This window comes from Canis aureus, chromosome 17 (genome assembly GCF_053574225.1).
Source record: "Canis aureus isolate CA01 chromosome 17, VMU_Caureus_v.1.0, whole genome shotgun sequence".
In the NCBI taxonomy this organism is placed as follows: domain Eukaryota; kingdom Metazoa; phylum Chordata; class Mammalia; order Carnivora; family Canidae; genus Canis; species Canis aureus.
This window is the reverse complement of record NC_135627.1, coordinates 30,649,348-30,664,655: the sequence shown is the minus strand read 5'-3', so window position 1 is coordinate 30,664,655 and position 15,308 is coordinate 30,649,348. Positions and strand designations below refer to the sequence as shown.

At 32.6% G+C, this 15,308-nt stretch overlaps 1 protein-coding gene across 12 annotated transcripts in view; it reads right to left on the bottom strand.

Moving 5' to 3' along the window:
• Positions 1 to 15,308, bottom strand: part of MYCBP2 (MYC binding protein 2) — a 258,579-nt gene that overhangs the window by 182,332 nt on the left and 60,939 nt on the right. For all 12 annotated transcript variants that reach the window (XM_077855281.1, XM_077855282.1, XM_077855288.1 and 9 more), the window contains exons 11-17: positions 14,415 to 14,491; positions 13,346 to 13,550; positions 11,554 to 11,718; positions 7,999 to 8,157; positions 4,324 to 4,528; positions 2,245 to 2,390; positions 1,824 to 1,925 (exon numbers count right to left, since the gene is read on the bottom strand). In XM_077855281.1, the coding sequence (XP_077711407.1) occupies positions 1,824 to 1,925; positions 2,245 to 2,390; positions 4,324 to 4,528; positions 7,999 to 8,157; positions 11,554 to 11,718; positions 13,346 to 13,550; positions 14,415 to 14,491 (1,059 nt within the window). The remainder of the gene's footprint in view (positions 1 to 1,823; positions 1,926 to 2,244; positions 2,391 to 4,323; positions 4,529 to 7,998; positions 8,158 to 11,553; positions 11,719 to 13,345; positions 13,551 to 14,414; positions 14,492 to 15,308) is intronic.

Below are 15,308 nucleotides of genomic sequence, written 5' to 3'. Positions count from 1 at the left end.
AATTTTTGTGCACCAATACCCTGAAGAAGCCTTTCTATATACTGAGGACAATGGATGAAATGGACTTATCAGAAAATATATACCAACTGCTTACAACATAAGTCTGTGTTTATAAAATCAGATACCGTAAAATAATTTCTGTAAACATTTAAATAATGGAGTTTTTTAAACCTTTGAAAGGTTAGAGTTTATGTTTTTAAGGTCTATGACACATTTTAAAATAAATGGCAAAAGAATATTTTGCAATCACAAAACTTGCTGAACTAATGAATAATCAATGTTCTTTTACTTCTGATATACAGAAATATACTACAACTAGAGAAGAAAAGCTTTTTTACAGAGGGATAAAAAAAACTAACACAACACACAGAGGAAGTAATTACATGTCATCATAAGGATTTGCTATACTTTGGTTGAAACATTAGAAATTGCTGTTTTTGGGGGGTCAATTCATTTGATTCAACCCAATACTTCCCCAAAAAAAGATAAAACAGGTAGTAAAATGATGCACTGATAAATTACCCTTAAACAAATCATATTATTAACAAAAGAAATTGTCAATTACTTTATATTATAAAGGCTTAAAACTTAAATTTTACCCTATTTTCTACAAAACATTTAATATGCAATTTCCCCCATATTTAATGTAAATATCTACATGCTCATTAAAATATCACTTTTAAAGGTAATGATTTTATGTACATACAGCCAAACTAACAGCAACCATTCCTGTATCAATTAATCAGGTTGTTTTATCAGATCCTAAAAAGAACAATCTTCAAGTTCCAAGCATGTTTCACAACTTAAGTTTAATGAAAATCGAATTTACCATGCCTGCTATATATTTTGTGATTTATTCTATTTGTTAAAAAAAAAGTGCCTAGAAAAAATTTATAATGGTAGTTAAATGTATAATAGATTTTATTTCATGTATCAAATTTCATGTCATTTCTAATAAGCATTTAAAGTACACAGTATCAGTAAATATTTCCAATCAAGATTTTGCCTAACAAAGGAATAAAAACAAATTTCTGTAACCATCTGTCTTAATCCTACAAAGAAAAGATTCTATTGGGCAAGAACAACTTTAGTAATACTTATATTTATCTTTGCTACTGAATATATATTAAACTATTTACTAAAACCACAGTAAAATGGTATTAAACTATTTACTATAACCACAGTAAAATGTATTTTCAGGCTGAGAAATGGTCATAAACAACAAGGAAAAAACAAACAATATACCTATCTTTGCAATTAAAACCTGACCAAAGCTCTCCAACTTACCCTTCTTGTACATAACCAGAATAAGCTTTTTCAGAAAAAAGAAAAAAAAAAAAAAAAAAAAAAGAAGAAGACATATAAAAACATAATTATGCACTGGGTTGGAAGAAGAATGCTGGGATCAAGTTCAAATGATAATCATCACAGATGACTAAGAAAACAGAAATTAAAATATTATATTAAACTACTCTGTTGTTTATTGGTTAAATAACAACCATAAGTCCAAAATCTAGGTGAAAGACCAATTCTTGGAATTCATATACATTTTTTAAAAAGTTGCCATTGTTAATAGCTTTTGATGGTTGGCAGATGGCAAAATTCCTAATATGCTTGACTTACTCTATAAATACCCTACTGTATTAAATCTATGTTATTATCACAACTGTAAATACCCTGAATATTTTCACATGTTACTATAATGTCATTAATTTTAGCTGCAATGTCTTACCAAGTCAGCCTATTCTGTAAACTTTTAGTGGTCTCAGTATAGGGTAAGAATATGGATTTTCATATACTTTTTCTCTGCAGCTACATCTTACCTCTTCCTTCCTCTAATCTGTGTCTCCTGATTACACGCTGTCGTTTTTCTTCTTGTCGTAACTGAAGGTGTTCTTCAATGTTAACCCCAGGTACTGGGACAGCTAGATGATTGACCAAAAAAAACCCACAAAGAAACACAAAAAAGACATATAAAGATAGATACAATAATAGATATGAGAGAACTATATGAAATTTAAAATTCAAGAAAGTCAAAGATAACAAAACACTGATGAAAACACAAATTATTTTTAGTTGAAGAATCTCAGCAAATGAGAAAACGAGCCTTATCCCTTAATTAGTGACATACTGTCAGTTACCATATAAGCAGTATGGCATAGTCAACTATTAATTTTTTAACACACATACTAATATAAATTACTGAACTGAAGGCAAGATGTATAGTCCAACCCATCACATTACCTAGCAGAAGATCTAAAGGTATCATTTCCTTCACTGCATCAAGAATTCCTCTTTGTCTTGCCTCCTGACCATCCAACTCTCTTGCACAAGCCTTGCAACACCCACACACGGCACAGCCAGATTCTCCGGAACCACAGCCACAGATTCTTTAAAAAAAAAAAAAAAAAAAAAATTTAACTGAAATTCTTCTACTCTTTCCTTAAAAAACTCTTTTTGATAATCTTTTCAGCATTTCTGAAATTAAGTTATATAAGTCAGCAATGAAATCTCTCCTTCAGATCAGGATGTGCCAATTTTAAAGACCTGAATAGGTATGAATAGATGGAATATTAAAAATAAGAGTTTATTAAATTCCTCATAGGTATAATTGGTATATTCCCACAGAAAATACAAATGGATTCTGCCATCCTCAAAACCACTATTAACAAATATTTTAAAAGTCATCACAATTAGTAAAGCACCAGCAGATTACTATTAAATGGTCTAGATGGGTTAGTCAGTTACCAAATACTGTTCTCCACCAGCTAACTTTAAGGAAGGTGTGCACAGCCATCATTAAGTGAGCTCAGCTTGCCAGCTTCATAAGATATATCTCCTTTTCTCTCCCTCCTTTATATGTCATCATCTCTCATTCTCTTCTTCCACTATGTCTGATTAACTGGTCCTTTTTCTCTTCTTTGCTCTTTCTTATCAGTTGTGAACTAAGTTTATGACATTTGATTACAACATAAAGAAGACAAGAACACTCCCAGAAGTTGCCTACAGGGTCAGTGAACAACAAACTTCTTAGTCACCTATTTCATAGATTTAGAAGTCGCAGCTTTAATGTTATTTGTTGGATCAGAACTGAAAACCTTTACACAGTTTCACTGTGCCTGGTTATCCAGTCTTGTGGTGATACAAGAGAAAAGGATCTACCTCGCAGCAGTTTTGAAAGACATAGCTAGGTGCCCTGTGAAACTCCTGGGCTTAAAATGGAAGCAACTGTTGACAATTTAGAGCATTACTGACTACAAGAGTAAAAATTGATAAACTAATATGCCCTACTGCATTGTCCAAATGCAGTGCTTCAGAGATAATGTGGCACTCTAAATTTATTTTAAGATACACAGCCACAATTCTGTAATAATTGAAGTCATTTTTTAATACTGCATTGTGTCCTGGCATATAGTCTTCTGTTAATTTTATTCATTTATTTATTTTTGCCTCATTACTAAAGAAATCATTGTATTTGGTTAGTATACTGTCCATTTAAGTCTGTAGGTTTAGGTTATAAATAATTATTGGAAACTGATAGTAGATCTCTGGGGAAAAAAACATAAAGAAAAATAATTAATGTTAGGAAGGATCAGAGAATTCAGAAATTCATTTGTGATATTTACCAACTGCTTAAGTTTAGAGAAAACTTATTGTTAAAAAATCATACTATTTTGATAGCCTAAAAGAAACAGCCTGTTAATAATTTATTTTCATATGTTAGGCTAAGTATAAAATTCTCCCCAACATTCTGAGGAAAATCTGTATTCTGATTCTGCCAAATTCACATATAAACTTTAAAATAATTATAATGGAGCTCTATTATGGGGGAGTGGGGGAGACCACAAGAATAACAAAGGATAAATATAAACTAGTATAATGCAGCTTTAGAAGTGATAGTTCCTAGAACACCTAAAATTGTGAACATAAATTTAAAAGAAAATCATGTCCTTAATCAAGTATATTATGACATTTGATAATTCCATCGGGAAAAGATTCATGTTCAACAAAAATGGATATTTGGCATTAGTCTTAAGAAAAGAATACAAATTAAGGCATAGCCCTAAGCCTTGAAGAAACTTATGACTTGTTTTTAAATAATGCTTTAAATAAATCAAATGAAAGAAAAGCAACTTAAATAAAAATGACACTAAACTAGAAACTATTATAACAGGAAACAATTACTAGAATTACATATATATGCCAATATGCCCTCAAGAAACAACAAAGTAGAATATACACTCTGGAACAATCTTGAAAAGAAATGTGTTGTGCATACTTTCTACCAATATTTTATTTCTTCAGTATTAATCATTTTCTTACCCTCCAGGGACTCTGTCTGGACGCCCACTACTGACACAACTGGCTCCATAACCTGTACAGTCTCCACAGACAGTACACACCATGCACTGTTCCAGCTTCCACTTATGCATGCCTGGAGGGCACATCATAGACTTCTCATCTTTTTCATCTAGTTCTTCTTCCAGGTCTTCATCCATTGCTGTTGCCATATTTTCAACTCCAAAACCTATTTGACAGATCAATTTATAACTTTTATGTAAGATTACTCCTGTGTCTAAAAAACTGACAAAATTATATAACATATATTAATCCAAGCGAATATACAAAGGAATGTATAAAATTTAATTTAGGAACCACAAATAAGTTTTCTCTCTTGTTACTTTCTGCCAATCACTTTTAACTTTTGCTGATTTTAGTCCCTCATTTCCATCCTCACTGCCAACACTGTCATTCTACACACCACCGCAACCATGTTCTAAGCCATTAGTCCCTCTGCTCTAGAACATCCTCCTACTACTAGCAATCAGCAAAAATTTATAAAAAAAAATAATGAAAAACTTGTCACCAAAATTCAGAAATTACATACATACAAATGAAACAATAAATGTAAAAGATAAGCCATAGGTAGTCAAAGATATGTGGAACACATACAACATAACAAAAATTGCTACAAATCAATAAAATGAGAAAAATAAGTTTGAAGAAATGATCTAACATATTACTAATAATCAGGGAATGCAAATTAAAAGAAAAATGAGGGACCTAGCTATTCTGAACTCCTAGTTACATGCCCCAAAGGAAATCATAGAAATTTTCACCAACATTCACTAAAAATGTTCATAGCAACTCTATTTATAACCCAAACTAAAAACCAACCAAATGTCCATAATACTTAAAAAGGTTCCAAAACTGTGGGATATTCATACAACTGATTACCACACAATGAGTGTGAATAATCTATAAATATTAGTAACAATATAAATGAATCTCATAAAACAAGACATGAAAGAGTTCACGTGACTCTTTTCATATAAAGTACAAAAACATGCAAAATTAATTTATACTGTTAACTTTAGAGGTAGGTAGTAACTGGAGAGGAACATACAGAGGGCTTCCTGGGGTGCTGGTAATATACTATTTCTTGATCAAGGTGCCGATAGGAATGTGTTCAGCTTCTGAATATTCACCAAGATCTACATTTATGCTATCTGTATTTGGCCATAAGTATGTTTTACTTTAATAAGGCAATAAAAAATTACAATGAACTACAATGTCATAGCCATCAAACTGATAAAAATAAGAGTATTGATACTACCTCTTGGAGTGATATGGAAAATCAAAGACTATAAACTGATACAACCTCCTCTAAGAAAAAACTAGCAAAGCTGAAATCTACAACATCAGAAATTATATTAGAGAAAGTCTCACACGTCTGCCAGGAAATATGGATAAAGGAGGTTTTCAAATTATTGATAATAGTGAAAGTGAAAAATTAGAAATAAACTCATCTATCAGCAGGAGAATGGATAAACAATGGTATATTAGTATGATTTATTACATAGCAGTTAACATGAATCCTTTAGATTTATATTGACATATTTCAAGCACAATGGTGAGATGAAAAAAAAACACCTATTTTGCAGAAAGATATAGATTAGCACTTCTGAAGTATCTTATTTTTATTATAAAATGTGAGTATGTAACATATTTTACATGTAAAATATATAGGAACCAGTAAAAATACAGAAACATGACTAAGAATCAAAGTTGTGATTGTGATTGGCGAGAGAGAGGGAGTATAAATAATAAGCCTTGGAAGGAGAATAGAGGACACTGGAATCTTATCTATAATTTTTTTACTGAAAAATAAGGCATGTGATAAACAATTTTTTCCATATTATAATCTTATTTTCTGTACTTTCCTTGTTTTTTTAAAACAACTTTATTTTTTTCTTTTTTATTAAAACAACTTTAAAATAAAAAATGCCTTTCTGTTCTTTATATAATCTATATTCATTATATGTCTTACACTACTAGTCTGCTTTCTAATTCATTACTTACTAGGAGAGTAGGTGTGTTTTTTTTATTAAATAAAACATCTTTTAACAATTGTTTTGGTTATTACAAAATTTACAGTAATAATCTAGAACATAGATGTAAATGTATGACAAATTTTCATAAAAGTTTTTAGAATAATAAGGAAACTATTTTGTTTAGTTCAAAACTTTTATGAAACATGAGTATATATTTATATTATATATAGAAAATTAAACTGCTTCTCTCCTTTTTTTCTAGTAGGTATTACCCAAAACTATGGTTCACTACTTTAACTCCAAATTTTTCCATTTTTGGAGTAATTCATTTCTTTCCTTTCTTTTGTTTTTTGTTTTTTAAAAACAATGTGCTCTAACAGACCTGCTCTTTTAAAAACTAAAGTATTTGGGGGCAGAGAGAGAGAGGAAGAAGGAGAGAAAAATCTCAAGCAGACTCCACATTGAGCATGGAGTCCAATGTAGGGCTTGATTTTAGGACCCTGAGGCCATGACCTGAACCAAAATTAAGAGTCGATGCTTAACTGACCAAGCCAGCCAGGCAACCCAAAACTTCTCTGTATTTTTTTTTTTAAGATTTTACTTATTTATTCATGAGAGACACTGAGAGAGAGAGGCAGAGACACAGGCAGAGGGAGAAGCAGGCTCCATGCAGAGAGCCCGACGTGGGACTTGATCCTGGGACTCCAAGATCACACCCTGGGCCGAAGGCAGGCACTAGCCCGCTGAGCCACCCAGGGATCCCAACTTTTCTGTATTTTAAACACAGTTCAACACTTAATAATACCTATTCCCTATTCTTTAGCCCACACAGAAAACCAGCAGTTGAAAGGAAGGGTATAGGATAACACTAATAGCAGCAGAAATAAAAACTGAGAGCAAGAATGAAGTAGACATAAACTATTACCAAAACCCAAACCAAAAATCACAAACATGACAAAGGATAAACCCCTCTTTCTGTCAACAGCCTAAGTGTAGGGCAAAGCATATGGTAAGTAAGGTGCATCTATAATTTAGCTCTTGGTAAAGGGTCAAGTATTCTCAACAACCATTTTTAGTTGTTGGGGAACTGATTAAATTATAGGTAGCTTGTGCTATTAAACAAGATATATCTCCCAGATAGGCTGCTGCCAAAAATGGTTAAAACTGAAAATGTGTGGTGTAAAAGGAATTAATAATGAAGAATTTCAAAAATGCACTTTTCCAGAATAATTTTGTCACTCAAAATGCTAAATCAAAAAGGTGAAAAAAAAAAAAAAAAAGGTGTTATTAGATTTTATGTAAAATTTTTAAAAGTTGGGGTGCCTAGCTGGCTATGTAGGGAATCTGCATCTGTAGATTGTATGTGAATCTGCATCTTGAGGTGATGAGTTTGAGCCCCTTGTTGGGTATAGAGATTACTTAAATAAACTTTAAAATAAAGAAAAGAAAGAAAAATACTCAAGTTCACTTGCTTAAAAATTAAAAGTCTGAAGTATATTCAATTGTGTCAGTGATATAATGTCAAATAAATAAATTCATTGGTTTTAAGTATGAAATTAAAGAGCCACTTGTTTTGAAAAGAGTAAGATTCATCACCAATATTGTTCTAAAAAACTAATGAAAAGATGGCACAAAATTTAATATCCACATGTCCAACACCTACCTTTCCCCCCTTGGTTCATGGCACCAGTGTCTCGTCCACACTGTCCTTTATTATTTACACCAAATGTCCAAACTTCTCCATTCTTCATTAAAACACAAGTATGAGCTTTGCCCATAGCTACCTGAGTTACAAAATGGCCTTTCAAGTCTGTTACCAAACCTATAGGAAAGATACAAATTTGGTAAGAAACAACAACAACAAACCTTTCTGAGTCTAGTAAATCATCAGGATTGTAAAAGGACCACCTCAATGCAGAACTTTTTATTTCTGGGATAAAATAACCCACCTAAATGAGAAATAAGTGGCCAAAAGACTGGCAGGGTATCAGCAAATTATTTTTGTAAGTTTGTAATGAACTCTAAAATCTTAAAACATTATCATCCAAACTTGAGACAAATTTTTACCGTGGCCATTAGCTAAAGCTTGCTTCTCCTGAATGTTTGTTCTAAATGTCAGTACTCTCAACAATTCTCAGAAGGGTCACTAACTCTCAAACTTTCCTAGTCCAAGCACAAAGGAGCCTATACATCATGTACTTTACTTGCTTTGACTTGCCTTAAAAAGAACTGAAGGAGAGCACTTAATGTAATGAGCAGTGGGTATTCTGAAGATTGATCAATGACTGAACTCTACCTCTGAAACTAATAATACACTATATGTTAATTAAAATATAAAAATAAGAAGGATTGAAAAACACTAAAATACTTGCCGGAGTATACTGAAATCACATTGTTTCTGCAGAAACTGTGAGATGTTCTAAAGCAGCATTTTTCAATCCTTTTTAACCTACAGTGCTTTCTTCCATAATCCAATAGCTAACTAGTTTAACCACTTAAGACACATACTACTTTCCTTATATTTGCCATATTCAAGTCCCACTCATATAATCTTAATATTTTGCATCAATTTTATATTGACCAAAGCATTAATCTTATCAAGTAGTAACAGTAAAAATAAAAAATTGTTGAATATTTCCAATAAATACTAAAATAAAGACTTTCTTAAAAAACTAAAGTATTTGTTTTATTTAAATTACAAATAACAGGGGCAGCCCCAGTGGCCCAGCGATTTAGAACCTGCCTTCGGCCCAGGGCATGATCCTGGAGACCCAGGATCGAGTCCCACATCGGGCTCCCTGCATGGAGCCTGCTTCTCCCTCTGCCTGTGTCACTGCTTCTTTCTCTATGTCTCTCATGAATAAATAAATAATCTTTAAAAAAAATAAATTACAAATAACATAATTCTTGTTTCATACTTTGGGAAAACTATTCTACATTATTTTCTCAGATTATTACTTTCCTAAGGTGACCTTCTCTTCCATCCTATATTACTTTGGTCTTTTTAGCTCAAAAACTCCCATTTTTAGTATTTAGCATATTTGAAAAAGGTATGTATATTTAGCAATATTTTTTTAAGTTTCTTTAAGATTTTATTTATTATTAATGAGAGACACAGAGAGAGAGAGAGTGGCAGAGACACAAGCAGAGGGAGAAGCAGGCTCCATGCAGGGAGCCCGATGTGGGACTTGATCCCCGGGCTCCAGCATCACACCCTGGGCCGAAGGCAGGCGCTAAACCACTAAGCCACCCAAGGATCCCCGCAATATTATTTATTATTATTAATTGTACTAATTGGCATATCTTAAACCCTTTCAGGGCCCAGGCTCTCAGTTAAGCATTTCAAAGGCATTATCTCCTATAATCTTACAACCATATGAAGCAGATACTGTCACGAGCTCCCTTTTGAAGATGGGGGGAAAAAAAAGAAATGAAAGTAATCTCTGAATAAAGAATTTGAGCCAGTTATTAGCCAACTAAAAAGTGGCAGTGGCAGGATCTGGGTCTATATCCATAACTATTAAACCACACTTCTCTAATTTTTAAGCTGTTTAAATGCCCAATTGTCTCTCAGATCCTCAAAAAGAGAGGGACCATGTCTGCCTGTTCACCAACTTGTAATACACTGTCAGTTCTCAATAAATATATACTGAATAAAATATGCACAAGTTTTCTTCAACACTAGCCACTGGGATCTTAGCAAGCAACAGCTATACTGAATGTTATTTTTAAACTAAACATGAGCCCATTCCCCAATTTTTTTTTAAAGATTTTTATTTATTTATTCAGGAGAGACACAGAGAGAGAGAGGCAGAGACACAGACAGAGGGTGAAGCAGGCTCCATGCAGGAAGCCTGACGTGGGACACGATCCTGGGACTCCAGGATCACGCCCTGAGCTGAAGGCAGATGCTCAACCGCTGAGCCACTCAGGCATCCACCCATTCCCAAATTTTGATTGACTCTGACAGTTGAGGCCAACTGAGGATCTAAATATTACCACATTAAGCCAACTCACATACCACCTGAGTACAGTTCAACTTAATAATTAATTGCTAGGGCAGCCCGGGTGGCTCAGTGGTTTAGCGCTGCCTTCAGCCTAGGGCCTGATCCTGGGGACCCGGAATCGAGTCCCACATCGGGCTCCCTGCATGGAGTCTGCTTCTCCCTTTTCCCACCCCGCCCCGCCCTCTTTCTCTCTCTGTGTCTCTGATGAATAAATATTTTAAAAATAATAATAATAATTGCTAGAAATGTTCAACATACGTCATTTCCCCAGCAATGAGACAATTAAACTTCCAATCAGAAATTTCGTTTGTTTTCCTTTTCACAAAAAAATTCGCAGGCTTTATATATTTACCAAATATAAAGTCCTACCAAGTGGGCTGTCACAATGATACTCATTTCTTAAGTGCTAGAAAGAAAATCTAGTAACCAAAAATAACCAGTTTGAGATTAGACCTTATAAATATAAAATCTTTTTTTTTTTTTTTGGCTAGTCCTATCCTCCATATCCACTCATTAGACTTTTGGTTTATTAGTCACTCAGTTGCTTAATGAGTAATTCTTTTTTAGTATTTTTTTTTAAAGATTTCATTCATTCATTCATGAGACACACACACAGGCAGAGATAGGGAAAGGAAGAAACAGGCTCCCAATGGTGAGCCCGTTGTGGGACTTAATCCCAGGACTCTGGGATCAAGATCTGAGCCAAAGGCAGACGCTCAACCCCTGAGCCACCCAGGTGCCCCAACAAGTAATTCTTAAGACCCTACCATATATAAGACACTGTGCTGGGAACTGGGGATACAATAGTAAATAAGAGTGAGAGAGAGAGTGTGTCCTTCCCTATCTAGTGGGGGAGATAAATAATTCATCAATTATAAGTCAGTTATGCTATGAAAACCATTTCCCCAGGGTACTACCAACAACATGTCACATGAGCATCTGAATGAGTCTAGGGAAAGCCTTCCAGGCAAAGTAATACTTAAGGTAGAACTGCACTAGCCAAGCTCTGTGATTAGCTTTGCGTGAAACTATGACACTGTTCCTAGCAGTAAGACAGGAAGGAATCACAAAATGTTGTATTTGGAAAAAAAATGTGAAAGATACAGAGAAAGCATGCTACAACTATTAATTTTCTAGACATATCTTTCCAATATATGTCTAGTATTGGACTTTCTTTGCATAAAAGTGAAATGTGTTTAAGTTGAACTTACTTGAGCTGTCAGAGTAAATGGCATCTTTCCCAAACATGTATAGTTCTCCATCTTTAGAAATAACAGAACTACTTCCATTGTTGCAGGCTGTATACACCACAATCTTTCCTTCCATCTTAATTATCTTTTTAGGTTTATAGGGTTTTGATTGCCGTCTGCTCTTAGCTTAAAAAAAAAAAACAAACAAAACAAATAAAAATAAGGCATCTATGTATAAATAAAAGTAAAGGCTTGTATAAAAAGCCCAAGGAAAAAATATATGCATTTATGATATACATTATTTATTTTCACAAAGGCCTGGGCCTTCCAACATGTCAACTAAAATAAGTCACCTGCAAGCTTTATCTGGTTAATTAATACTTAGGCTATCACTATCAGATTCTTTTCTTTGTTACACACTGAAATTTCCAATAAGAAATACCAATTTTCTACCAAACTTCTCACTTCTGGAGAGCCCAACCTCTAGATCAGCTATTTACATTATTAACACCATTCCATTATTATATATATAATTTTCTTTCAAACGCTACCTCACATGTATTCTTATTCTAGAAAGTGAAATTAGTTCCTCATTCATTCAACACATATTTAAGCAGGTCCACCCAGTCAATGAAATCGTGTAAGGAAAGGAACATATATGGAGAAAGAGTAAATAAATTTAAATGTGGATAATGATTCAAGTAGCCTTTGCTCTTAAAAACTAAATCCCTGAAATGAGCAAAAGATGGGAAATATCAATGTTCTGTTCCTTCAGTCAATCCCAGTTCCTGATGCCTTTCAGAGTAAAACCATATTGCTGTGCTGGGCACAATTCTAGAATTTAAAAATACCATTATATTTTTTTCATTTAATATGATCCACATACATGTATACAGTAAATACACTATCTGGTGCTGAAAGAAAGAACAATATCCACCAAATGCTGGAAGGAAAAACTGGCTGTGCTGAAGTTTCTCAGATATGGCAATAGACTTTATGGGGATTTTTTTCTAGGTAACTTTTATTTACACAGACTTCTACATTAGATGTTGACTACAAACCTAATCCTCCTAATATTCTACTCCATGGTTCTAAAATGTATAAAGTATGTGAGAAATTACAAAAACAGAAAAATGACACTGAGAAAAACTGGACAAAACTATAGGAAAGATCAGAGACAAAATTGTTTATGTTATCACTGCTTAAGAATGATTTCATTACAGACAAATAATAAGAAGAATAGTGACACATAACTAACACTATTACACAGGTTATATTCAGGCTTACTTTATTTTGAAATATATATTCCTTATAAAATTTTGAGTTACCTAAAATAACATATCATAATAAGTTTTTTAAAATAACACCACTAAACAAAACAGATGAATAGCAGTATATCCATAAAGCATCACAAATTTTTATTCATGAAGATGAACTCTAGAAAGAAATCAGCACTTACAGTTTTTTAATGTATAATAGAACACCATTAACTGGATATGCCTCAATTTAAAATCCTGTATTAATCTGGCAAGGTTAGTGCTTTATTTTATTTATTTATTCATTCATTCATTCATGAGAGGCACAGACAGAGAGGCAGAGACACAGGCAGAGGGAGCAGAAGCAGGCTCCATGCAAAGAACCTGATGCAGGACCCAATCCCACAAATCCAAGATCAGGCCCTGAATCAAAGGCCCTGATGCTCAACCGCTGAGCCACTTAGGCATTCCAGATTAGTGCTACTGAAATTGATATACCTCATGTTAGTAAATTCTACAATATTTTTATTCAATGTCCAGTTGATTAGTCAACTTACTTGACTCTCCATCTTCTCCTTTACTAGCAGATCCTGTAAAGAATATGCTTCCATCTTCTGCAACTAAAAGGGCATGAGAGCCATCGTGTCCAACTGAAAAGTGTACAATCTTTGGAGACTTTGTAATTGGTAGCTCAACCCATTTTCCTGCTGAAGGACCACCTTGCTTGATTCCAAGACTCTGGTACTTGCCAGTATAATATATCTTGTGTGTGTATATATATATGTGTGTACATATATATATATATATATATGTATATAAAAAAAGAGAGAGAGAGAGAATTATAGTTCCTTTTAGAATAGTGTACCAGGTTTCACATGAGAGGAAAAAAAAAAAAACTTCATATCTTACTGAAAAACAAAAATAACAAAAAACCAAACTGTTTTTATACTATTCAACTTCTGTGAGATCTGCAGGAGAAAAATATACATATTTTTCCTAAAGATCCAGTTCTTAATAGCTTTTTCATATCTATGCAGGATATCTATAATCTTGCATTATAAGTCTCCTGAATAGATATGAATAAATATGCTTCACAAATATAATCTCACAATAGTAGAAACATGATAAAATTCTCAACTTTTTTCCCTATGTAAAAAACACTACATACAAATATACCATAACTGTCTAATAATTTTAATTTTCAAAATTCTCTTAATTACCTTATTTTATACTCATATCCAAGATAAAAAAGAGGCTTCTATTTCTATAGATTGACCTCTACAATCTGTGACTTAATTATAATTACTCCTACTGCAATAAATATGTGCTCATCAATGAACTCAAAATGTGAGTTCATTCTAACTCAAAAAATTGCTAGGTGCTCCATAAGTAAAATGAGCATTTATAAAAATGCTAACATTTCATAAAGTTTTACAGTCATATGTCACAATTTTCTTTTGTACTATTTCAATATAAAATTTCACCATATTAAAAAATAATTTAAAATCAAAATTTTAAAATACTATGTTTCAAGACATGAACCATGTAAACTAATCAACTGATTATACCAATTGAGTATCTTGTAAAGAACAATATGTTTATTTTTAATCCCAAAAAGTAATTTACCTTTCCACTTGATGTTTTCATTAGTGCAAACTCTCGTCCTGCACCAAGAACTGCTGACTCCTCATCAAATCCTGTACCTGATAAAGAAAACTAATAAATACTACTATATCGTTAATATGAGTAATATAAATCATAATTTTGCACTATTTTTAGTAATTAAAAAGTCAATTAAACCTTTCAAAAATAAGGGTAACAATACTTGTTAAATCACTATTTTGCACATCTGAAACTAATATAGCATTGTGTGTCAACTATACTTCAATTAAAAGAAAAAACAAAAAATAATAATAAAAATAAAAGAAAATACAAGATGACAAAATGTCATACACTGGACTTTTTAAAACAAATTAACAACAACAGATACACTACCTTCAAAGAAAAATAAAATTACCAGAAATTTTTTAATTTGTTTCAAACTAGCACCAAATTAATTTTTTAAACATAAAAAAATGTTTAAACGATGTTAGCAATATTCCTTGAATGAATGAATGAATGAATTTTTATTCATTGAGCATTATTAGGTATCAGGCATTACAGAGTACCATGAACTTTATCCTATTGGATACTCACAACCATACTGCCTGGTTTACAAATGAAGAAATATGAAGCTTGGTGAAGTTAGTCCAGACACAGATTCATTTAAGCTTGAACAACATCATGCAGATATTAGAATTAAGGTATATCAAATTCTTTATTCCATGTTTTTCTACAGAAGAACATCTCATGTAGCTACTCCATCAATTTGAATACATATTTGTGCACATAAAGACCCTGATGCACATTTTCAAATTGTGAAACTATGAGTAAATAATTATATATGACATATTTTATGACTAATTATACAAACTCCTAATTAGTTTATGGGTATTTAAATTAAAAAAAAAAAACTGTAAT